This window comes from Myxocyprinus asiaticus, chromosome 13, assembly GCF_019703515.2.
Source record: "Myxocyprinus asiaticus isolate MX2 ecotype Aquarium Trade chromosome 13, UBuf_Myxa_2, whole genome shotgun sequence".
NCBI lineage: Eukaryota > Metazoa > Chordata > Actinopteri > Cypriniformes > Catostomidae > Myxocyprinus > Myxocyprinus asiaticus.
Genome location: NC_059356.1, coordinates 35,094,226 through 35,119,694, shown reverse-complemented (window position 1 = coordinate 35,119,694; position 25,469 = coordinate 35,094,226). Strand labels below are relative to the sequence as shown.

General features: G+C 37.7%; 1 protein-coding gene across 5 annotated transcripts in view; it reads left to right on the top strand.

Moving 5' to 3' along the window:
- LOC127450492 (signal transducer and activator of transcription 5B-like) overlaps positions 1 to 25,469 on the top strand; it is a 144,107-nt gene extending 118,638 nt beyond the window's left edge. For all 5 annotated transcript variants that reach the window (XM_051714663.1, XM_051714661.1, XM_051714660.1 and 2 more), the window contains 11 exons: positions 631 to 810; positions 3,236 to 3,323; positions 3,602 to 3,724; positions 4,188 to 4,280; positions 6,594 to 6,800; positions 17,015 to 17,109; positions 19,636 to 19,778; positions 20,377 to 20,532; positions 21,755 to 21,806; positions 23,177 to 23,281; positions 23,723 to 25,469. In XM_051714663.1, coding sequence (XP_051570623.1) covers positions 631 to 810; positions 3,236 to 3,323; positions 3,602 to 3,724; positions 4,188 to 4,280; positions 6,594 to 6,800; positions 17,015 to 17,109; positions 19,636 to 19,778; positions 20,377 to 20,532; positions 21,755 to 21,806; positions 23,177 to 23,281; positions 23,723 to 23,846 — 1,366 coding nt within the window. In that variant the 3' untranslated portion in view covers positions 23,847 to 25,469. The remainder of the gene's footprint in view (positions 1 to 630; positions 811 to 3,235; positions 3,324 to 3,601; positions 3,725 to 4,187; positions 4,281 to 6,593; positions 6,801 to 17,014; positions 17,110 to 19,635; positions 19,779 to 20,376; positions 20,533 to 21,754; positions 21,807 to 23,176; positions 23,282 to 23,722) is intronic.

Sequence of the window (25,469 nt, the reverse complement as noted above, 5' to 3'; positions counted from 1 at the left end):
ACTATACTCGTGTGTTGTTAATGGTTGCCAGGCCGTTGCTATGTTCTGTGTGGTTGCTTGGTGGTCACTTAGTGACCTAAGTTAGAAGTGGCCCCTCCTTCAATGAGGTCTCTCCTTTAGTGTAAGTCTATGGGGTCTTGTCTCTGTTTTACTGTGCGCCAGGCCAAAAATGTAAGCCTGATCACCTAAATGCAATCACAACAAAGTGATAGTGCACCTCTCCCCAACAAGCAGCACAATATATGCGGTATCTTTCATTTCCAGAGCACAAACAGTTTAGGAAGTATCGTGAGCCAAATTTTAATACTCTGTAAGGGTTTTGTTCAAATCTGTAACTCTTGGTAATAGCAATAATAATAGTGATGTTTGCCTTTATTTATGAACCAGTATGCTACTTTAAAACATACCCGAAGGGTTTAAGCAGCTGTTTTTTAACCAATGTGTCCCTGAAATATAGCAAGGTTAGAAATGCATACAGTATGTGGTCAGAGCCATGGCTTAGTGGTCAGTGCACACATTGAGCCATAGTGCTCATATGGGTGACACAAGTTTAAATCTGAATCCTACATTCAGTATGTTTAATGCAAGTGAATGTGTTTATTGGTGTATTTGTGTGTGTTTTCTCTGCAGTACCTTCATCATCGAAAAGCAGCCTCCTCAGGTGCTGAAAACGCAAACTAAATTTGCGGCGACTGTGCGTTTGCTGGTGGGCGGGAAACTCAATGTGCACATGAACCCGCCACAGGTCAAAGCCACCATCATAAGTGAACAGCAGGCCAAATCCCTGCTCAAGAACGAGAACACCAGAAAGTGAGTAGAATCAACACACACACCAAATTCACACCTTGACTACATTCACACTACAGCTGAATGTGGCCTATATCTGATTTTTTCACTCACATGACACAGATATGTTAATTGAATGACCATGTGAACAGCCAAAAGCACTTTAAATCTGACATTTTCAAATCATATCTGGGCCACTTTTGTATTTGGAAATAAATTGGATAAGTATCAGATTTTTTCCAATGTTCCTTCAGTGTGAACAGCCAGGTCAGATTTAATGTGATTTTGTTTCATCAATCTAACTCAACATTCATCATTTGTGCACTTGATTTCTAGCATATACAGGCGTGTTATGGTTTAAAACTTTTAACTTGGAGTGATATCTTTTCTAGTTAATGCATTCATTTATTTTTTAAGGAAATAAAATTAAATTAATGGCTCAACAGTTGGGTTCAGCGATTCGTTTGGACTACACATAGTGAAATATGCGCATGAAAAGATGCAGAGATAGATTTATGAAAGTGCTCTACATTTACATTTTTAAATTTAACATTTTTAATACAGTTTAATAGATTATTCATATTATAACGTTTAACATGCCTGTAATGATTGGCAATGACAGGCAGATGATGAAGTGAAGAACCCAGGTGCAGTTTATTTACATGAAGCGTGAAAACCAAAAACGTGACTACAAAACATAAACATGGACTTGGCTTGGCTTGGCTTGGCTTGGCTTGGCTTGGCTTGGCTTGGCTTGGCTTGGCTTCCAAACAACGTTACATAAACACAATACCTGACAATGGACAATGGCAAACATGGGGCTTAAATACATGGACAAGGGAGAAACATGACAATGATAACCAATGACAAGACAGAACTGACAACAAGGTAACAAGACAATAAACCAATGAAAGCAAGACACATGAACATGGAGGGAAACATGAAATCACATGACCAGGGGACCACATGACATGAAACAGGGAATCACATGACATGGCAGGGAAACAGGAAATAACATGACATGGAACACATGACTATAAAACAGGAACTAAACTTCCAAAATAAAAGGCATTAACACAAAACATGAACAAAAACATATAAAACCATGACAATGCCAGAGTTTAATATGCATGCTCAGGTCAGTTAATGAGCGTCAGCTGTTCAGACCAGTATTTGATATGGGCTACATTTAAAATGCCATGTGAAGAACCTTACAAAAAAAATCAGATTTGAGAAGAAATTAAGATTTGGGTCACACTGCGGTGTGAATGTAGCCATTGTATTTAGTAACTCCTCTGGGTGTTGTTGATGAATTATTGTGAATTAGATTAATAAACCTGGAGCTGCAAACAGGACCCAGAGAATGTTTCTTAAAGCACTAAACAGGCGCCACCCTTGATCTGCCATCTTATACACATTTACTCATATAGACACACATATACAGCGGCCCCAAAAAGTAGTTGGACATTTGAGCCACACTTTAAAGTGTATGCATGTCATTGTATTACATAACAAAATATCAAACCATGTGGAATCTATCTACAAGAGAAATAGCACATGCACACTTTTTCACAAAAATAAGTTTGTACATGTGTTTATGTTCGTAAAACAATAGATAAACTGATCAAAATTAAGACACTTTCTGGTTGTCAGATGTTAGTGGAACACTTCCATATTTAATGTGATGAACTACGCTTGTAGTTACTCTGTAGTAGCTCGAAGGGAACTGCCTTCATACTGTACATACAATAAAAATGATACTGAGACCACCTGATTTAAAGTAATTGCAAAAATTTATTTTAAAAAAAGTGCATTTAGTTATGAGAAAAGATCTAGCATCATTTGTTTGCAGATGCCACCTGGTTTGATATTGCATAATCCAATGCAATGACATTCAAACATTTTTAAAGGGGCATTAAAGTGATTTAAAATATATATATATTAGTAAATTACATGCATAAAAATGTCCTCATTACCTTTCAGAAACATCACACCTGTCTTTGTAACAGCCCAAGGCTCTTGGGCGAAAGAGATTGTTTGTTTAGTCAATCAGAAGACTTTCTGCCTGTAAATCATTGTGCGCACTCACAGGACATCCCATATATGCTTGTATAAGTGCTGGTACTGGTAACCTGCTCCCACGAAACACTCATTGTGGGATGGCGAAATGCACCCCCGCCTTTCATCAACTCTAATACAATGGTCTACAAGTATGTCTTTGTGTGTGCACGTGTCTTTGGTTGCAGGGTTTTGGAAAGAGGGGGTGTGGCTAATTCAGCTGATATTCTGGTGGAAGTTCCAGAATGGCTAAAATCGCTTACAGCACCTTTAAGTGTCCAAATACCCTCTGTGCACACATTGCTCTGAACATAGTTAAGATGCTTATTGCCATGAGACATCTACATCTTTCTGGCTATAAAATAATAATGTCTCTGTGTCTGTCTTACAGTGATAGCAGTGGAGAGATCTTGAATAACAACTGTGTGATGGAGTACCATCAGACCACAGGCACCTTGAGTGCACACTTTAGAAACATGGTGAGTGCAGTGTTGCCAACATTAAAGGTTGCGATCTTTAGAGACTGTGCCATCTTTCTTCAGTTTTTGTTTATTTTTATTTTTTTGTTATCCAATGCAATGACATGTCGACAATTTTAAGTGTGGTTTAAGTGCCCAAATACTTTTTGGGGCCACTGTACTGTATATGCAACAAACCCAGTGAAATAATCTTAAATGCAGAGAACAAATTGAACTGCTTACATTAAAGTCTATTTTTCGCTGTTTCTCTTTCTCTCTCCTTATCATTTGTTATGTAGTCTTTGAAGCGAATCAGACGCTCGGACCGTCGAGGAGCAGAGTCTGTTACAGAGGAGAAATTCACCATTTTGTTTGAGTCACAGTTTAGCGTTGGGGGGAATGAGCTGGTATTTCAGGTTAAGGTGAGATTCAGAAGTATTGTGGTTATGAGCTACTTACCATTAAACGTACAATAAACTACATCTATTTAAAATCACATAGAAGGGGAAAGCAATCATTGTTACTTACTCTACATTGGTTCAAAAAAGTACTTTAAAAAGATCCATGCCTTAGTGTGTCCTCTGGGTTCCACCCAGTTTTCATATTGTCCCTAATGCCCTTGAAATTCCATAATTGTGAACACATTCACATACAACGCTCAGTGATCTAGCACAGTACAGTGTAGAGTTTACATTTCATGTGACTAATGTTGTTTTTAAGTTCATTCCATTCATTCATAGGAATGTTTTGGTAAATTTGCCAGTACAAAACGAACCATTATAGTTATTATATTTACTGTATATTATAAAAATAATAATAATTTTATATAACAAGTCAAATACAACTTAGTTTATCCCTTTTTTTCTTTCCACACCTTTTTTCCAGACTCTCTCTTTGCCGGTGGTGGTAATTGTCCATGGAAGTCAAGATAACAACGCCACAGCCACCGTTCTGTGGGACAACGCTTTCGCTGAACCGGTTAGTAACAGATAACATCAGTGCATCTTGGGTGGGTGGGTGGTGTGGTGTAGTGGTTAAAGACTCTTCTGTTTTCTGTTTTCTGTTGTTGTTGACATACATTCTTTTAAAAAAGGTAGGGGGGAGGGACATTCTCATTCTAGAGAGCATTTGATTGGATAAAACTGTGTAGTGCAAGATGAGCCATCAACATTATTGGTCCATTTTCCCATAAGAGAAAGAGGGATCATTTTTAATGCTTGTATAAAAGTTAATTTTGTTAACTTTCAGGAGTATACTAGCATATAGATGGCTTCAAAGCTAATAGACATGGAATAAAAGTAATAAAACTCCAATTTTGATTTTATTGGTGTCTCAGGGTGGGAAAACTGGAGGTTGCTGGTTTAATCCCTGCAATGTGTGAGCCATGATCTATCACCATTGTGCACTTGAGCAAGGCACTTAAAGGAATGTTCCGGGTTTAATACAAGTTAAGCTCAATCGACAGCATTCATGGCATAATGTTGATTACCACAAAAATTAATTTCGACTCATTCCTCCTTTTCTTTTAAAAAAGGAATAATCTGGGTTACTGTTAGGCACTTACAATGGAAGTGAATGGGGCAGATTTTTGAAAGTTAAAATACTCACTTTTTAAAAGTATAAAAGTATAGCCATAAGATGTAAACAATATGTGTGTAAACATGATTTTAGTGTGATAAAATCGCCTACTAACCATTTCTGTGTAAAGTTATAGCCAATTTTACAACTTCGTTACCATGACTATGTAATGTCAACAAACCCTAAAATGACTGTAAAAATTACAATTTAAACTACTTTACAGCTCAAATAATACATGAGTTTAAACAGAAGAATTAATGTAAGTGCTTTTATAAAATTAAAAGCTTCACATTTCTGTGTTTAAACCCTCCAAAAATTGGCCACATTCACTTTCATTGTAAGTGCCTCACTGTAACCTCCATTATTGCTTTTTTTAAAGAAAAGGAGGGACGAGACAAAATTATCTTTTGTGGTAATCAACATTATGCAACAAATGCTGTTAACTGAGCTTTACTTGTACTGAACTCGGAACATTCCTTTAACCCCAGGTTGCTCCAAAGGGACTCTCCGTGTAATAAGTTAATTGTGCCGTTTTATGGCGACATCATGTGTAAATTGCATAAAAACATTCTACTGGCCTTGATCATGTGCCGATAAATAATGATTCTTTAACCTCTGTAAAACCTTGATCTGCCCTTTGAAAACACACAAGATTCATTCTCCAGACCATGCATCATTTCATTTCTGCTCACTCACCGGGACATCTCAAACTCCCCACAACAAACAAATGAAGCTATTATGTTCCATAAAGTGGGTGCTGATTGGATGGCTTGTGGCATATGACTCATGTTTCTTTTAATGTACATACTCTACCTTTATTCTCCTTAAATGATGCCAAAGATCAGATCAGATCAGAGTCATTAATACATTGGTTAAGTGAGTTTTCTTCAGGGCAGCAATGAGTGGCATGTATGCAGAACATTTTACATGCTTTGGTTCTTCAAGCAGGATGTGACAGGTAGCAGAGTCATTGACAGAGCTGATGTAAAGTATCACTCTAAATTCTCGTGAAATCCTCCTGTTCCTTTCTTAAAAGAAATCATATATTACATTTTTTATTATTATTTTTACCCTCTGAGCTCCGCTTATAATGTTAGAAGTTTTAAAACTTTTAAGACAGTCTGAAATTATTAAGAACCTTGTAAAAATAAACTTTAGCGACTTGTTTCTACAGTAACATCAGGATTCTTCAGAAGGATATGCAGAGTGGAAGGTGCTGCACAAAGTCAGCAACATCACAAGCTTTGACGATATTCAACTTTTACTTTTTTTTAGTTCTTCTGGTGTTTAGAAATAGTAGTATCTATCCTGCTTTCTCTTTATTGCCTCACTGTAACTGGATGGGCAGAGTTTTTGAACTCCCAATAGGCATCATTTTCGTATAAATATGGACGCTCATGTGTTGATGCATTCATCCGTGGGATTTCACAAAGTCAGAGAGTTTTAGTACGAGTCACTTTGGCAGCTTGGTTTCAATACATGCTACTTTTGGACTTGGGGAGGACATTTTTAGGCCTGAAAGTTAGTATTTCATACCAAATCATAATCTATAATGTCGTTTACCCCTTTGAAAAAAAACCTCATAAACATTTAATTGTGACACAAGGTTCAATAGTCTGACTTAGAAGCACGCCTGATGAGATACACATTCCAAATGACAAATGTTAATGGAGAGTTTTTGAATTGGGTCCTAATTGTCATGTCCACTCCCAGGGACGAGTGCCCTTCATAGTTCCTGACAAGGTGTTATGGCCGCAGTTGTGCGAGGCTCTGAATATGAAGTACAAGGCAGAGGTGCAGTCAAATCGAGGTCTGTCTGAGGAGAATCTGGTCTTCCTCGCTCAGAAAGCCTTCAGCAGCTCCAGCGTCAACCCTGAGGAATACCGCAACATGACCATGACCTGGTCGCAATTTAATAGGGTAAGAGAACACGCTACCCACACTTCAGAATAACACTGACACTTTCATCAGGGTACTGGACTAAATGGCCCAGTGTTTAGCAAGTCAAAACTCTGTTTTATGTAAGAGTTTGTAGTTAGCACACATACTCTGACACATTGAGGTGTGGTGCTTATGTGGGTAATGCAGGTTTGAATCTGGCTGGCTGATCACGTTCCCCATCCCTCCATCCCCCACCCCCCCACCCCCCCATCATTTACTAATCTTTGTCTATTATCTGGATTCCACACCAAAAAAAGGCTAAAATAAGTCTAAAAAATTCAATTGTTTTTAAAGTGAACATAAAATCAAAATTTACCCTATTAACTTTCTGACCACTTGTTCCTGCTCTTATTGTGCACGATTCATTGCTGCACATTAAAAATCTCTTCATATTTATAATCTTTTATAAAAATGTTGTAACTTGCTCTGCCTTTGAAACTACTATGCTTTTCTGCTGACATCACAAATCCCTCTTTCTTTTCAAGCTCTCCACCAACCACATGACCCCATTGCGATATGTAATGCCCACTTTTCATAATCCAATCAATTCCCAATGGATACAATCAAGTCCCATCAACAAGGAATATGCCAGATCACAGTAAAATGGGCTGTTGACTTTAACACCAAATAATCATCAAAATAATCAGGATAAAGCTACTGTACACAATTCACATCACAACTGCTGGTGTACCAATCATGTTAACACAAAAAAAGGTTTATATTTATGGATATTGAATTCATCTTGTGGTTCAAAGGTTAAAATAGTCAAGAGAATCACACATTTTACTTTACTTGCCAATGTTTTTAAAAAACAATTTGTCAGCCAGTTATACTACTGACTGCTCAATTTATATATAAAAAAGCTCACACATTTATTCTTGCTTACAAAATGACGACTTTGATGGTTCAAAAAAGTTGAAAGCAGCTTGGCCTGTTACTATGTAACAATAACTCTGACCGTGACTATGACCTGTTGTGTTACCCAACAGCACTGTCGAACGATGTTCTCACAGATGGTTTAATTCTAAACTAGCCTCTCATCATTTCTGACTTTGTTTTTTTAAAATTAAGTGCCGATCTTGCCGACCCGGGGCTGAATCTGATCAACATTTTTTTTCTCATCCATTTCCATAGTTAATGGTTATTCAGGAAGTGAGGTTTGATCAGAGAGCTTTTGATGTCCAGGCCCAAGGCTGTGGCTGCCTTTGAAATGGCCCTGTGCTGATCTGCTACGTTGAGCATGCAGTGTTCCTAACAAAGGCCTGTGGAATTTAGGCATCTTTTATTTTTATGACAGTTTATTTACACATTATAATTCATTGTTAACAATCATAACACTTTACAATAAGTTTCCATTTTTTTAACATTAGTTATCATGAACAAACAATTAACAAATATATTTTTTACCATATTTATTCATCTTTGTTAGTGTAAGTTAATAAAAATGCAATTGTCCGTTGTTAGTTAATGTTAGTTCATAGTGCATTGACTAATGTTGACAAATACAACTTTTGATCTTAAGAATTTATTGGTACTGTATATGTTGAAAACACATTAAGATTAATAAATGCTGTAAAAGTATTGTACATTGTTAGTTTATGTTAACTAATGTTGTTAACTAATCTTAAAAGAATATTCCGGGTTCAGTACAAGTTAAGCTCAATTGAAAGCATTCATGGCATAATGTTGATTACCACAAAAATTTATTTTGACTCCCCCTCCTTTTCTTAAAAAAAAAAGGAAAACATTAAAGATACAGTGAGGAACTTACAATGTAAGTGAATGGGGCCAATTTTTTTGGAGGGTTTAAAGGCAGAAATTTGAAGCTTATATTTTTATAAAAGCATTTATATAAATTATTCTGTTAAAATTCATGAATTATTTGAGCTGTTCATTTGTTTAAATTGTCATTTTTCAAGTTGTTTTAGGTTTTTAGGGTTTGATGACATTACATCATTTACACAGAAAAGATTAGTAAGTGACTTTATCACACTAAAATCATGTTTACATGCATATTGTTTATGTCTTGTGTCTATACTTTTGAAAAAGTGAGTATTTTCATGTTCAAAAACTGGCTCCCATTCACTTCCATTGTAAGTGTCTCACTGTAACCCAGATGTTTTAAAAAGAAAAGTAGGGGCATGTCAAAATTATTTTTTGTGAAAATCAATATTATGCCACAAATGCTGTCCATTGAGCTTAACCTGTATTAAACATGGAATATTACTTAAGAATTGGAACATTGGAGGTCACGTGACGCCATACAAGAAGCAGACGTGGGAGCGACGAGCTCTGCGCACTTTGCTAAATTTTTTAATTATTTTCATGTTATAATCTGGTGAAATTTGATACACCTAGTTACACATTTGCTCTTTGAGGCAAAACATGGCAAAGAAGTCAAAATCCTCAGGCTCTGGAGACATTAAAAGACACTTACGTGTTCAGGATGAAAACCTCAACAGGCCTACAGACCGGCGACTCGATATGGATGGCACGGCGGGAGAGGTGATCCAGCGTCAGTTGTCCAACATATCGATGATGATGACGAAGGTTCTTGCTGAACTTGGAGGATCTCACTGTAATACGTCGATCAATTATGGCAATGGAAATAAAATTCTCTGAGTTAGTTACAAGAGTGACTGATGCTGAGAGACGAATCGATTGTCTGGAATCTTCGGAGAGGGAATTAACCGCTAATCCGCCTGTGACCAAAGTTGATTTGGAACATCTCATTGAAAAGCTTGAAGATCTTGAGAATAGAAGCCGCAGGAATAACATCCGAATTGTCGGAATTCCTGAGCATGAGGAGAGCAGATATATGATGAAATTCCTAGACGAGCTTTTCCCGAGTCTGCTCGACATAACAGGCCACAAGCTGGAAATCGAGCGAGCTCACAGATTTGCTGAGGGAGACAGGCCCCGATCGATTCTGGCCAGATTTCTGAGATCATCCGATAAAGATCTTGTGTTGCGCCAGGCGAGGAGCAAAGGGAAGCTTTCTTGGAAGAACACATAATATTTTCTTGTTCCCCGACTTTGCGAGTTTGACGAGAGAAACGTGATCGGTTCAAGGAATGTAAGAAACTCTTACATCAGCGAAAGATCACTTTTGCTCTGATGTTTCCGGCCAAACTGAGAATAGAAACGAAAGACGGTCGCAAAGTACAATTTACAATTCCAAATCAGGCAATGTCTTTTATTGAATCAATGGGTGAGTAAACCATTGGGTGTTTCTCATGTGAGTGGGTCGACTCACTGAACATACACTGGCTTTTGAGGAAGCTGGGCGTCATTTTAGTTTCTTTTTTCTTTTTGCGTTGGCTCCGCCGAGCAGCTGGAGTTTGTTTTGTGAATAAAATTTTTCCTTAAAGAAACTTTTGCATTGACGAAAGATTACATTTGCATTGAAGTTCCCGGCCAGTTTGAGAGTGGACACTACGGATGACCGCAAAATATCTACATGCTCACACAAAAGATGTCTTTTATAAATTTTAACGGATTGTGTAAGTCATGGTATATATTTTTATGCGGCCTCCGAATGAATTGACTCGACCATCCGGGGAAACGGGATGCCGGTTTTGTTTCTTTTTGTATTGGTTCCGCCTAGCAGCTGGAGCTTGTTCTATTGAATAACATGCCTTTGGAACAGCTGTGGATTAATCTGTTCATTCTTCGTGCTTATTGCTCCTGCTGGCTGGAGTTTATTTTGTTGAGTATTTTTACGGGACATTGGAATGATTACGTCATCCGCTGAACTCATAAAAGCTGGCTCACTGAACATTCATTTGTCTGTCCGAGGAATCTGAATGGTTTTATATCAGCTGGAATTTGTTTTGTGGAAGATCACACCTTTGAGACAGTTCTGTGAATGAATCTACACGTTCTTTGTGTTCATTCTTCCTATTGGCTGGGGTTTATTTTACAAAGTATTTTCTGTTTTGTAATTTTGCCTCACAAATTTGTGAGGCAAAATTGAGCAATCCGATGGCAAAGTTGTCATGGGGGCTCATGGGCATTCATGGACCTTTTGAGTTTAGAGGGATTGTCGCCAGTTGGTGCTTTCGTGCGCGGGGTTAATGCGCACGTTTTTCTTTTTTATGTATGTTTTGTTCAGGGTTTGATTGTTTCACTAATGGGGAATGTATGATTTTGATATAAAAATATGATATTGTGTTTCTTCAAGAAACACATCTCTCCCCGCAGGAAGCTGAAAAATTTGGGAAGATATGGGGTGGACATGTTTTTTTGTGCTGGCTCAAGTAAGAGCAAGGGAGTCATTATATTGATTAAAAAACATCTACAATTAAAATGTCTCAAACAGACTGAAGATAAATTAGGGAGAGTCATTATTGTTTTAGCTGAAATTCAAGGGCAAAGGTTGATTTTGGCTAAAATTCACGCACCTAACACTGATGATCAGAGCTTTTTTATAGCTCTTGAAGGGATGCTGCAAACCGCTGGCACCCCTCATAATAAAATATTGGGAGGAGACTTTAATCTTTTGATGGACTCAGTCCTTGATCACAGTGAAGCAAAAGTGTGTAAACCCCCTAGAGCAACATTGACGCTTCACAGAATGTGTAAAAATCTTGGTCTTACGGATATTTGGAGACTTTTGAACCCATCTGGTAGGGACTATACATTTTTTTCATCAGTCCATAAGATTTATTATAGAATAGATTTTTGTTTTTATATCCAAATCTCTCATTTCATCTGTTGTTGATTGCTCAATTGGAAATATCTTAGTCTCAGATCATGCCCTGGTGAGTTTAGAGGTGATGCCACATATAGAGAAAAAGAAATCATATAGCTGGTGCCTTAATGTATCCCTTTTGCAAAATCCTGATTTCCAGCAAATGTTAAAGACTGAAATCAGTGTTTATATGGAGACCAACTGGTCCTCAGTATCCTCTGTGGGCGTGGCTTGGGAGGCACTTAAAGCGGTTCATACAGTATGCCTCATTCATCAAAAAATCCAAAGCACGAGAACTCGTGGAGTTGGAAGAGAATATTAAAAGTGCAGAGGAAGAGCTGAAGCGCCGTATGTCAGCTGATGGCCTCAGAGAATTGACCCGATTGAAATATAGATATAATACTATTTTGTCATAGAAAGTGGAGTTTTGGTTATTCAGGGCAAGACAGTCATACTTTGAGTCAGGTGACAAAGCAGGGAAGCTTTTGGCTAGATATATAAAGCAGAGAGAGTCTCTTTCTATCATTCAATTAGTGAAATCTGCTGGTGGTGAATTTTTTTATTTTTTATAGGTACATTATTTTTTTACTATAAATTGATCTTTATAGTTCCATGTCTTCGTCTACTGATGAAGATATTAGAAACTTTGTGGAACCATTAGATCTTCCTAAACTGACGATTGAGCAAAAAAACTCTCTTGATTCTGAGATAACCTTGGAGGAGCTTGACGAGGTAATTAAGTCTCTATCTACTGGCAAGGCTCTGGGGACAGATGGTTTTGCTGCAGAATATTTTAGATCCTATGCTACAGAACTGGCTCCACTTTTGTTAGAAGTTTATACTGAATCATTAAAGAATGGAAAGCTTCCTCCAACCATGACACAAGCCCGGATCAGTCTGATTCTTAAAAAGGTCAAAGATCCAAGTGAGTGTAAAAGTTACTGTCCAATCTCCCTGATCCAACTAGATGTAAAAATATTGTCAAAAATTCTCGCTAACCGATTAAGTAAGGTTATGACATCTTATACATATAGATCAGGTGGGGTTTATTCGGGGCTGCAGCTCTTCTGACAACATTAGGCGTTTCATTAATATCATGTGGTCAGTAGCGAATGATCCAGTCGCTGCCATCTCACTTGATGCCAAAAAGGCATTTGATATGGTAGAATGGGATTATCTTTTTAAGGTATTGGAAATATACGGGTTCAGGAGTACATTTATTGGTTGGATTAAGTTACTTTATAGACACCCTGTAGCAGCGGTACAAACAAATGGATTAATTTCAGATTATTTTACTCTGGATAGGGGCACGCGGCAGGGTTGCCCTCTTTCCCCTTTATTGTTCTGTCTTTCCCTGGAACCTTCAGCAGCTGCGATAAGAAAGGAGGATGATTTTCCAGGGGTGTTTGTGGGAGGTGTGGAGCATAAGCTTCTGCTTTACGCAGATGATATTTTATTATTTGTCTCTGAACCTACTAGATGTATGACTTGCCTCCACAGAATTATTAATTCGTTTTCCAAGTTCTCAGGATACAAAGTCAATTGGTCTAAATCCAAAGCTTTGGCTCTGACAGCATTAAGTATTTGGGGATTTTATTCCCTGCAAATTTGTCTGATTTATTTAGTGTTAATTTTGACCCTTTTATAAAAAGGTTTTCGAGTGATGTGGGCAGGTGGGCTTCATTACATTTATCGATGATTGGGAAGGTTAATATTATTAAAATGAATTGTATTTCAAAATTTAAATACCTGCTACAGTCTCTCCCTGTAGATGTCCCCCTCTCTTATTTCAAGCAATTTGATAGCATAGCGAAGTCCTTCATTTGGAATGGTAAACGTCCCAGATTGCATTTTAATAAGTTACATAGGCCGATAGACAAAGGTGGGCTAGGCCTACCCAAGATTTTGTCTTATTATTATGCATTTGGTCTCAGGCATTTGGCTCATTGGTCGCTTCCACCTGAAAGAGCCCCTCCCTAGTTTTCTATTGAACAGAAAGTCCTTGCCCCTATTTTGCCACTGCAAAGCCTTTCTATCAAAGTAACCAGAGAAATTAAATCACACCCCGTTATTTCACATTTGCACGTGATTTGGACAAGAGTGGCATGAACCCTGAGGTACCCCAGTAATTAGCTGATGTGACTTGGACACCTCACCTCTCCAGGCTACCTTGAAGGACCTACCTGAGAGATAGGAATTAAACCAGTCAAGCACAGTTCCTGTGATGCCCAGAGAAGAGAGGGTGGAGAGTAGGATCTGATGGTTGACTGTGTCAAAGGCTGCAGAAAGGTCCAGCAGAATCAGGATGGATGATCTGGATCCAGCTTTCGCCTGTCTCAGCGACTCAGTGACAGACAGCAGGGCAGTATCGGTGGAGTGTCCTCTTTTGAATCCTGACTGATTGTCATCCAGCAGCTTGTTCTGTGAGAGATAGGCAGAGATTTGATTGAAAACTGCCTTTTGAAGTGTTTTCACCATGAATGGGATGAAAGAGACTGGTCTGTAGTGTTCTACTTGTGTGGGGTTAAGTGCAGGTTTTTTCAGCAGCGGGGTTACTCGAGCCTGCTTAAATGTAGTGGGAAAAGTGCCTGTAAGTAGAGATGTGTTAATTATGTATGTGAGTGCAGGTAGGATGGATGGACGGAGAGATGGCCTGGAGAAGGTGGGAAGGAATGGGGTCAAGGAAACAAGTGGTGGGGTGGTTGGAGAGGAGGAGTTTAGAGACCTCAGTGTCAGTCAGAGGAGAGAACATAGAGACAGAAGAGCTGCATACAGGAGGTGGGTGTTTCACAGGGTGTGCTGCTGAGTGTTGTGAATTCTTCCCTTTTAAGTTTAAAGTCTGCTACGTGTGTGATGTTTTAATTCATGACTTTCGTAAGTAACACACTGCCACGTTTCCAGGACGTACGGGCTTTTCGTAACTGCCTATTCACTAAGTGAATCCAGCGGAGCAGTCAGTTCATGTGCTCTCACTCGTGCCGTTCTCATGTGCAAGATAAAGTTTGTGACACAGTAAGTTTATGGTTTATTTGTTATTGATAGCACAGATTGTTAATGGCGATTGATATATGTTTAATCATGATGTTGATGTTTAGCAAGCTTTTGAGTGTGATTGTACCCTGTATATGGAGCGGATTAGCTCTGCTAGCATCGCTGCTCGTACTAATAATGTTTACAATTTATTACATTTAAGTGTAACATTTGTCAACGTGATAATACCCTGCTCTGGTCGTCATTATTACTGCCTGTATACAGTTCAATTTCTATATATAAAATTCATATTTTGTCATCCTTATTACACTGTGCAGTTTGTCATTATTGCAAACTCATGTACTGCTATATTTCTCGGGTTATACTTCATGTATCAGGGCATTTTACAGAGTGGTTTATTATTGAGTTTGTAATCTGTTAAGTTGTTGATTATATTTAGACAATGAGTATTTATTTCTGTTATTTAATTTATTTCAGAAAACTACCTCGAATTCACTACAGTGTATATATGGTCATTCTTGCGCAATAAACGGCCAAACTCTAACTGATGACTCAGACTCCCTGATCAGAGTTCTGCAGCGGTCAATAACATAATCACCAGCATTCAGTGGGGCAATCCCCAATACTAAGAATGTATTGCTGATGGCTGTAACCAGTGATGTGTCAGGTGGTGGAGGGGGAGGACAGAGAAGTGTGTTGAATGTTCTAAACAAGCTGCGAGTGTCTGTGGTGCTGTTGATCTTGTTCTGGTAACAGGATTTAACGTTATCTGAAAAAGTTGCAAGCAGAGACTGATACTTACCCAGATCTGCTGGATCTTTAGATTTCCACCATCTCCTCTCAGCTGCCCTGAGGTCAGTCCGATATTCACGAAGGATATCAGAGAGCCAGGGGCTGGGTGGTGTAATACCTGCTGGCCTAGAGGAGAGAGGACAGATGCTGTCAAGACAGGTTGTTAAAGTCGAGCTTAGTGTGTCTGTAGCAGTGTTTACATCCAGGGTGGAAAATACATTTTGTGTGGGAAGAGAGGTAGAGACAGCAGTGGAAAAGCACGAGGGCGAAAGAGAACGGAGGTTACGGCGAAAGGAAACCAAAGGCGGAATCTGTTTTAATATAGATGGGAGAGTCATGTTGAATTGAACAAAGTAGTGATAAGAGACATGTAAAGGAGTAACAAGAATATTTGAGTTGGTACAGTTACATGTAAAAATTAGGTCCAACTGGTTGCCCGATCTGTGAGTTGCTGTAGTGCTTAGTCTTTCCAAGTCAAACGAGGTCAGAAGAGCATGAAGTTCAGTGGCCTGGGGCTTGTCTTGATGTATGTTGAAATCTCCGAGAACCACAAGTGGCCTACCATCCTCCGGGAAGGAGGACAGCAGGACATCATATCCAGGGTCCAAAATTAAAACTAGTAAAGCGCCAAATGCAAGTAAAAATAGGCTTTGTCTAGGAAATACAGCTCACCAGTTACTCACCAATTGTGTAGTAACTTTATTTAGAAGTGGGATAAAATCCAGGTGTTTATGTGTGCCTGTGTGCATCTATTGGTCTGCTACGCTAACTGTTATGATTAGGATTCATGACGCCATGTTCTAAGAAAGAGAGTGATAAAAGAGAGGAACGCTTGCTGTCTTCAGTCCTAAGTACTGTGACTTTGCTTGTGGATCAGTGATTAAAAACTGAGTGAACATGAGGCAGAGGATCATGTTCTCGTTCAGACAGTCATGCCTGCGTTTCATAAGCCCTGGACCTTTCCTTTACCACACTCTCTACCTCACACTTAAGCTGTTTACTGATTTCCACTCTGTCCATTTCTAATGAACACATTGCTAATGAGGAACATGTACCAGGAAAACAACAGTTTCTGTACACTGTTTTGTATTTTTCATAACTGTGAGGTGTCAGCTCCTGTAAGCAAACAGGCATCATACATGCTCAACAAAGGAAGTTCAAAAACAAACATGCATTTGGCGCACACTCTTGTCCAAAGCGACTTAAATGTTAGTCTGTATGTTAGTTCAGTCACAATTCAATTTCATTGCATCTAACATTTCCTTATGTGTTCCACAGAAAATAAAAGTTATACAGGCTTGGAACAACATGAGTAATGATGACAGAATTTATATTCTTGTGCGCACTATCCCTTAAGGCAGGGGTGGGGAACATTTTTCCAATTAAGGGCCATTTGAGTATTTACAAAATTATTTGCGGGCCATACAGTTGCTTGCAATTTCTGATAGTAGGTTAAAATTAGTGTGCGCTTTCCGTTACATGCTCACGCACCAAGCAAAAACACTGAAAGGTCTGTCTATTATACAATATTTTCTTTTCTTATAATTTTAAATGGTTTCTATGATATACTGAATTCCCTAGTGATCAAATCCATGACCTTGGCATTGCTAGCTTCATACTCTACAGGAACATGCTGCTTAGTCTTAATAAACCCTCTGTGGACTTTTACATGTGTAAAAAGATGTTTAAACCCTATATAATTGCTTTGTCATTACAGGAGAGTTTACCAGGCAGGAACTTCACTTTTTGGCAGTGGTTTGATGGTGTCATGGAGCTTACTAAAAAACACCTGAAGCCTCACTGGAATGATGGGTAAGATGACTGACATGACCTTTGTGTGCACAATAAATACCCAAATACAGTATACATCATACACAAACACCTACAGATTTAGCGGTCACAGCACTGATTATGATTCATCCACTTGTGTATAGTCTGTCCTTTATTATTGCAAAATACATTGAAGTGTATGAACCTGAAGAGGTTTATTTTGCGATAATCACCAGCTGACTGTACATCATCCCACTTTTGGTTATTTATCAAATAATAAAAAAATTGGTATGAAATACTGATTGGAGTTTAAATTATTTTATTATATGAGTAGATAGAGACCGCTGAGTGCTGTGAAATACTGAAACAAGCAAAGCAATGAAGGAAAGCGGTTGCCTGGGACACAGGCCAATAATTCAGTTTGGCGGTCATTATACAGCAGCATTTAATGGCAGACTACTGTAATTGACCAATCAGAATGAAGTATTCCAAATAGATGATCTGGAATAGATCCTTTTGTTGCTGCTTGGTCAATAAATTACAAAATAAAAACAAGCAAGTTGATTAAAATAAAACAGAATCTACTCTGTCTGACCTGACTGCTCTAATGGACACTTAAAGGTATAGTTCAACCAAAAATGAAAATTCTGTCTTCAATTACTCACCCTCATGTTGTTCTAAACCCATATGACTTTCTGTCTTCCGTGAAACACAGAATGAAATGATGGGCAGAATTGCAGCCTCAGTCACCATTCACTTTTATTGAATGGAAAAAGATTCAATGAAAGTGAATGGAGACCAAGATTAACATTCTGCCTAACATACCCTGACTTTTTGACATATATAAAGTCAGTCATAAAGATTTGGAACTTGGATTTGGAAGTTATTTCTGGGTAAACCATCCCTTTAAGAGTATAAAGTGATTGGCCATAGCTTGCGAAAGGGCTGCGAGTCCAACAAGCTTACACAGATTCTTAATTGAGCAAACTGTTAAGGCTGGTTTATACTTCTGCGTCGAACCTACGCTGTAGCCTGACGTGCACCTCTTCAAAAGTGTAACTGCACGTTGTGTCGACGCGGACCACAGCAGCTGTGATTGCTCTATTTCGAAACCAGAGACCACCCCCTGGGATGATAACTAGGATTTTTGAGTTAGCGTTGCATTTTATCCAAGATTATTTTAGATCTATTCATCATATCACATTGTATTTGGACTCGGGACCATTAAAGCAATTTTCTTAATCGGAGCATCTGCTGGTATTATTTATTTTTGTGTTTCATGAAGTTACAAGCGTAATGGTTCTGTCTTTAATCTGTGTACAGCTTATATACTCAACACTTTTTTTTACTTGATATTTATTTGATATCGGAGTTAAATAACGTGTTGTATTCTACTCGGGAACTTTCCGATCTGCACAATGTTTTGACCGTATATTTGACAGTAGTGTACAGCAATGATCAAATTTAATAAATTATGCAAACGGAACACTTCTAATTTGTCCAAAAATTAAAAAGCACCTGTGAAGAGTTGGTTATATTGCCTATATGCATTGTAAAATCTTTAAAACGACACCCATTTTGTGTAATTCAGGCTAGTCTCTTTCACCACGGAATGTCAAAAAGTATGCTAAAATATGTAATTATTATTATTTAAGCAACTCTTTTTCTAATTTTCTGCCTGCAATGTATAATATGCAGGCAACATGTATAATAAATAATATGTTCCTAAATTTCAACATGTTCACATAATTTGAACTTGTTTTAATGCTAAAATAATTTAATAAATAATCCACGAATTACATTGCTTACATTAGCATGATTTATGAATGTATAATTAGCAGTTTGGCTGTGTACTCATAGAATGATGCAGACACACCAGAGCAGAACTATAAATGCAAACCAACGCAGTGGCCACTACACAAATCCTATGCTGTAGGTTTGACACAGAAGCATAAACCCTTACGTGCAGTCATGTAATAATACAGCTCAGTCATGCTTAAGGTTGAATTTGTTATACATTGTTATCTACAATATGCTTAGATTCTACTGATTTCACTCTATTTATGTAAAGAATGTAGTGAAGATGTACTACATGTAGCCTAGTATTTAAAAAATACATCTACCTTATCCTGCAAGATGTTGTTATATTCTTGTTCTTTTGCTCCTCTCTTTTTTTCTGTCTTTTTTCAATCAGTATTTAATGGATAATCCTCATTGTGGAGTGATTCTTTGCCATGGCAACTAACTGATTCTGAGATAGGGCTGGTTAAGATTATACATTAAGGCGTTAAGCCATGGATGAATTAACACAGTAGCAAGATTTAAAATACTTTTTGCGGGTTTGATAAGATCTTCACTCTCTGTCCGTGTCTATCTTTTCCTCAACCCCCCATCCCCCCCCCCCACATCCCCACATATCTTGCTATCCTTTGTATAAAAATTGCAATAAAACAATACAGTACACTTTGATAACAGCTTCTCTACATTTTGTGTGTGTTAATGTCCATTCCAGTATGCATGTTTGTGTACATGTGTGTATTCATGCTCTTGTGTGTTTGTATATCCCAGGGCGATTCTTGGCTTTGTGAACAAACAGCAAGCTCAGGACATGCTGATGTCCAAACCCAATGGAACCTTCTTGTTGCGCTTCAGTGACTCGGAAATTGGTGGCATCACTATAGCCTGGGTGGCAGAGAACCCTAACAAAGCAGGTAGAACCGTTTTTTTTATTGTACTACTGCCATTCCTGAGAGCAGAAATGTCATACATTAACATTGCAAGAATGTGTCTTATAAAAAAAGCTGAAGCATCATAATAGATGTAATTGTTTTTCAGTTGTTTTTCTATCTAAACATGTGCTAGATGGACATCTTTGACCATTGCGTCTCGCTGTTTTTCTGCATCTCACGCAGAAGCACTGTTTTATAGACAGCGTGTCATTTAAAAAGAGCCTCAACTTTTAAAAATGCATCTCAAGATGCCTGCGTTCTGTTTTCATTTGTTGCGCTGCGTCTATCTTTTTTTAGTGCAAGAACACATTCGGTGTGAACAGCCCCTTAGCCATCTTGGGAATTTCCAGCAGACTTAGCCCCTGAATTTGGCCACCTCCCATCCCTTCAACCACACACCCTCTTTCCAAAACACTGCCCTCCCAAAACATGTCAGCAAAATGATTTACGGTCATTGAGGTGCTTCCAAGTTTTCTGATTGGCTAACACAATCAGCCTAGGGCTGTCACTGAGGCAGGTGTGATTTCTCAGTACACCTTTTTAAAACTATTAAAAAATTCTGTGTTTGTGTTCTTCACAGGAGAAAGGATGGTCTGGAACCTCATGCCGTACACAACCAAAGATTTCTCCATCCGCTCTTTGGCGGATCGCATCAGCGATCTGAACCATCTCTTGTTTCTCTATCCTGACCGGCCCAAAGACGAGGTCTTCTCCAAATACTACACCCCTCCACTGTGTAAGTGCCCTCACTATACTCACTATACAATGACTTTGTGTGTGTGTCTGAATAAGAGTACTGCAGTCTTAGTGACAGGGTTGCTACAGTCATGGAAAACCTGGATACATCAGGGAATCTTAAAATAGTTTTTTTACTCCTAAAGAAATTAATTGTTATTTTGAAATATATGTATTAAATCATGTACTCTCACATGAGATGAAGACACTAGTCATATCAGTAACCTTATAAAAGCTGTTTAAATCTATATGGGGAGGATTCCCTCATGGGGGCTGCCATGTTAGGATTACATGACCAGCCACATACTACTCGCTAAATCTCAGTAACCACCTTGTTATTGGAAACTTTCAGCCATGGATTAAATTCATCATGGTTGACTGTAAATAGTGAATTTCTACAATGGCATCGGTTACTATAATCTATTGCGTTTGAATGATGCTGCATCCACTCCACTAGGTGTCAGTGTAAGTCCACGACGTCATGCATAAAAATTATTGAGTGCACCTTTAAAGGGTGATGGAAAAATCAGTAACACTTTACTATAAGTTTGTATACATTAACATTAGTTCACTAAGTTTGGTTACATTTAGTTTTTTCAACACTTATTAATTTTGGTTTGTGTTAATTTTAACACACACTAATTCATTTTTAACATTTCATTTTTTTATAATTTAACATTATTTAATGCAATATGAACTAACATGAACTGAAAGTGAACAATTGTATTGGTCATAAATGAACATTAACAATTGTTCATTGTTAGTTCATGATACCTAATGCATTTACTAATGTAAACAAAAAGAACCTTATTGTAAAGTGTTACCGGAAAATCATGAAAATTTCTATAGTGAGTGTAAATTTTTCTAATTTTGTAATGCTCTTAAATGGTGCATCGGTTAGATGCAATAGAGTAAATCTTGCCCACAAACCAGATTGATAACATTAATCTGTCCATTAAGGGTCTTATTGAAGATAATTGTATAATAATAATTATAACTATTAAATACATTGATTCAGAAGATTATTGCCTAACTTTAAACTCTAAGGTGATTTTAAAAAATCTTCATCTAGTAATCATGAACAATTTGAAAGATCATGTAAAAATCAAGAAATTGGTAGAAAAGTATGGGAACCCTATAGTAAACTTGTGTACATAGCAGGATGTGTCAGTGTGATGTTATATTACAGAATTCATACATCTGTTTATCTCTTTCCTCTTCAGCTAAAGCTGTAGATGGATATGTCAAACCACAAATCAAACAAGTAGTGCCAGAGTGAGTATACACACAAACCCCTTCCTCTGTCTCTTTTTGAGTCTCTCTGACCTCTTATTACAGGTCTTCACATCTTTCATATTCAGGCAACTAACCTGTCATCTTCGAACTGTGAGCCTAATTGCATGCTAGCTTATTAGTACTGGCCTTGCTCAGCAGGAAGTTATTTGTTGTCATGGCAACTTAAGACTCTGTGGTCTCCTTCCACTCCTCAGCATATACTTAGCTCTGTTAGCCTCGTTAGCAGCATTATTTGTCCATAGGTGGATGAGCCGCTAGCTAGTTAGCGAGGCGCCCACTCTGGTCAAACTCAGCGGGGAGTTATACATCATAAGAGTGTGATAATTTTCTTCTTCTCGTCAGCATTCAAAGGGAGTGATTATCAAATTTGGAGGGTTAGCAAAGGCGAGACAGTACCCAGAAGAGCTAAAAACAGTTTTTGTGTCCTTGTAGTTTCTTTTAATATTGCGAAAGTAGATAGATGACAGGAAATGTTAAAGGAAGGGGGATGGTACAACATAAACTAGATTCAATCCCATGTCTCCCAAATGAGCACCACAACATAATATGTTTGGAAGACATGTGCTAACCACTAGGACACAGCTCCAGTTAATTAAAACTATCAAGTTAAAGAGATAGTTCACCCAAAAATGAAAATTCTCTCATAATTTACTCACCCTCATGGCATCCCAGATGTGTATGACTTTCTTCTGTAGAACACAAATTAAGATTTTTAGAAGAATATTTCAGCTCTGTAGGTCCATACAATGCAAGTGAATGGGTGCCAAAATTTTGAAGCTCCAAAATCCATATAAAGGCAGCATAAAAGTAAACCATATGACTCCAGTGGTTAAATCCATGTGTTCAGACACGATGCGATAGGTGTGGGTGAGAAACAGATCAATATTTAAGTCATTTTGTTTTTACCATAAATTCTTCTCCCTGCCCAGTAGAGGGCGATAAGCATGAAGAATGTGAATCACCAAAAACAGAAGAAGGAAAAAGGACTTAAATATTTATCTGTTTCTCACCCACACCTATCATATCATTTCAGAAGATATGTATTTAACCACCAGTGTAATCTGGAGTAATTTTTAGTTGTCCTTATCTGGATTTTGGAGCTTCAAGATTTTGGCACCCATTCACTTGCATTGTATGGACCAACAGAGCTGAGATATTCTTCTAAAAATCTTAATTTGTGTTGCGCACAAGAAAGAAAGTCATACACATCTGGGATGGCATGAGAGTGAGTAAATGATGAGAGAAATTCCATTTTTGGGTGAACTAACCCTTTAACAAAGGAGATTTTAATAGGTGTCATCATGATGGTAAATAATTGTCTGTTTTTGTGTACGTTTGTGTAAACGCAGGTTTGCAACACCTAACCCTGATCCAGCAGCAAACCCCAGCTACATGGACCATGCAGCCTCTCCAGCTGTAAATCATCCTCATAACTATGGACTCTATCCTCCCATGTGAGTTCAGAGACGTGTGTTTCTGTATGTTTCGACATACCACATAGGCCACATCAACACTAATCCGTGTTTAGTTTTCCAAGGTATGCAGTAATGGCGAGCGTTTTTGAAACACTCTGATTTCAATGGAGGAAAACACTGTTTTAGTGTGGATGAAAGGTGTAAATGTAGCGAAATCAATGTGTTTCCAAACTAAAATGTATTTATAAAATGTATATTTTGCATAATTTGATAATTAATTCAGTTACTATTGCCAATGAGAGTGTAGTTATTTAACATATTTTACCATGTTAAAATTAAATCTGCACAATTTCTGCAAATTGTGCCTCAGAATTAGCATAAAAAGTCTTCAGATAATGTATAATACCGTGCAACCATCTAACATTTTATCAAACAACACTATCTGATGTTTATTTGACTTAACTTCTTGTCCCCCTTTAGTGGTGATTCTATGCTGGACGCTGATGGTGATTTCGATCTGGACGATACCATGGATGTAGCCAGACATGTGGAGGAACTTCTTCGTCGACCAATGGAGGGCCAGTGGAGCAGCCAGCAGTCATGACCTCTTGATTTTCACCTGTGACATCTCTCTCTAAATATTAATGTTTTTATGTTTAAATTCATTACTCTTACACCTTGTTTAGCCCCCCCCCCCCCCCCCCCATTTCTCATTGTGGGTCTTTATGGTTCTTTTCTGTCTCTCTCTCACCTCCTCTTTCATTTTCTTTCTGTTCTTGTTCATTTTTAGTTTACCTCTTTTTCTTCTCCTATAAATGTTTTTTCTATAGAAGAGAAAGGAGCTAATGGAAGAAATACTATGAGCCTTCCTGTTATTAAATACCACCAAACAGTATTGTGGAAAAAAAAGAGAGAGACACATGTAATCTCTTTACCTTTATGTGTTGATTTTTTTATTTTATTTTATTTTTTTCAAATGGACCTTTTCACAAGACAAGTGTGCAAAACCCTTAAACTGAAATGTACTACTGTAAGGAACTTTTTTTTTTTTTCTTTTTTTTTCAAACTGTTTTGTAATTTAATTTTTGGGGTGTTCAGATATCTATTGCATCTAAAGTAAATACATATTATCTTTGCACTCTTAAACAAATGGATTCTTGCAGATGATGACATTGTTACCATGGTGATTGCAATGCAATGCTTCTGTACACTAAAGAGTGTTTAGGTTGCAAGGCTGTTAATATTTGTGCAGACACACATGCACACACACAATGCAAAAGTTTTTTTCTTAATCAGTATTTTTGTCTTGTTTTCCAGTAAAATCAAAAAATCCTTAAAACAAACGTATTATTTATCATTAAGTTTGTTAGCAAACTTATTATTATATTATGTAAGAAATTATTTGGGAAGAATTTTGTTTTCAGGGAATATATATTAAATTACGTTTATTTTTCTCACCCTATTTGCAAATATTTTTTTTCTTTAAGCATTTAAGTCACAAAATGTGTTTAGATTTGGGCTTTGGGCTGCCATTGGGGTAAGAAAATAAACTCAAATCAAGATACATATATGATGAAAATAAGACTTTTTCATACAGTAACACAATTTTGCTTCTCAAGTAAAATTATCTTGTTTTAAGGATGTTTAGATATTTTGGCTGGAAAACAAGACAAAAATACTGATTGGAAATTGAATTTTTTTTGCCATGCAAGTACACCCCCATCACCACAGCACCACTTGAACCAGCAGCATACAACCTAACATCTTTTAAAGTGAGGCACACATGACTGAGAAACACGCACACACACACACACACACACTCACACACCTGCTCTTGTTTTGTCCCCTGAATTGGGGAGCACTGTTGAGGTTCTTGCTGCAATGGAAACACACAGGGGGTACGCTACACTACACAGGCTCTTACTGTCTGTCTCTCAACATCGCAACAGGTGATGGCTGCTCTGACCTCATGCTTTCCTCTCTGAACATGTGCAAAACAAGAGCCCCTGTTGTCATGGTTACACAAGCTGCTCATATGCTTTTAACTGGCCATCCTATAGTTGTAGTATTTCTTGATGTTACCCTGTTACCAACCTGCATTTTCTTTTCTTTTTCTTTTTCTTTTTTTTTTTTTTTTGTTGCACAAAAGCCTTGCCCACTCAGGACTTTGACACACAGTTTATGTAAAATAAAAACTGTAAAAAAAAAATAAAAAAAAAAACAACAA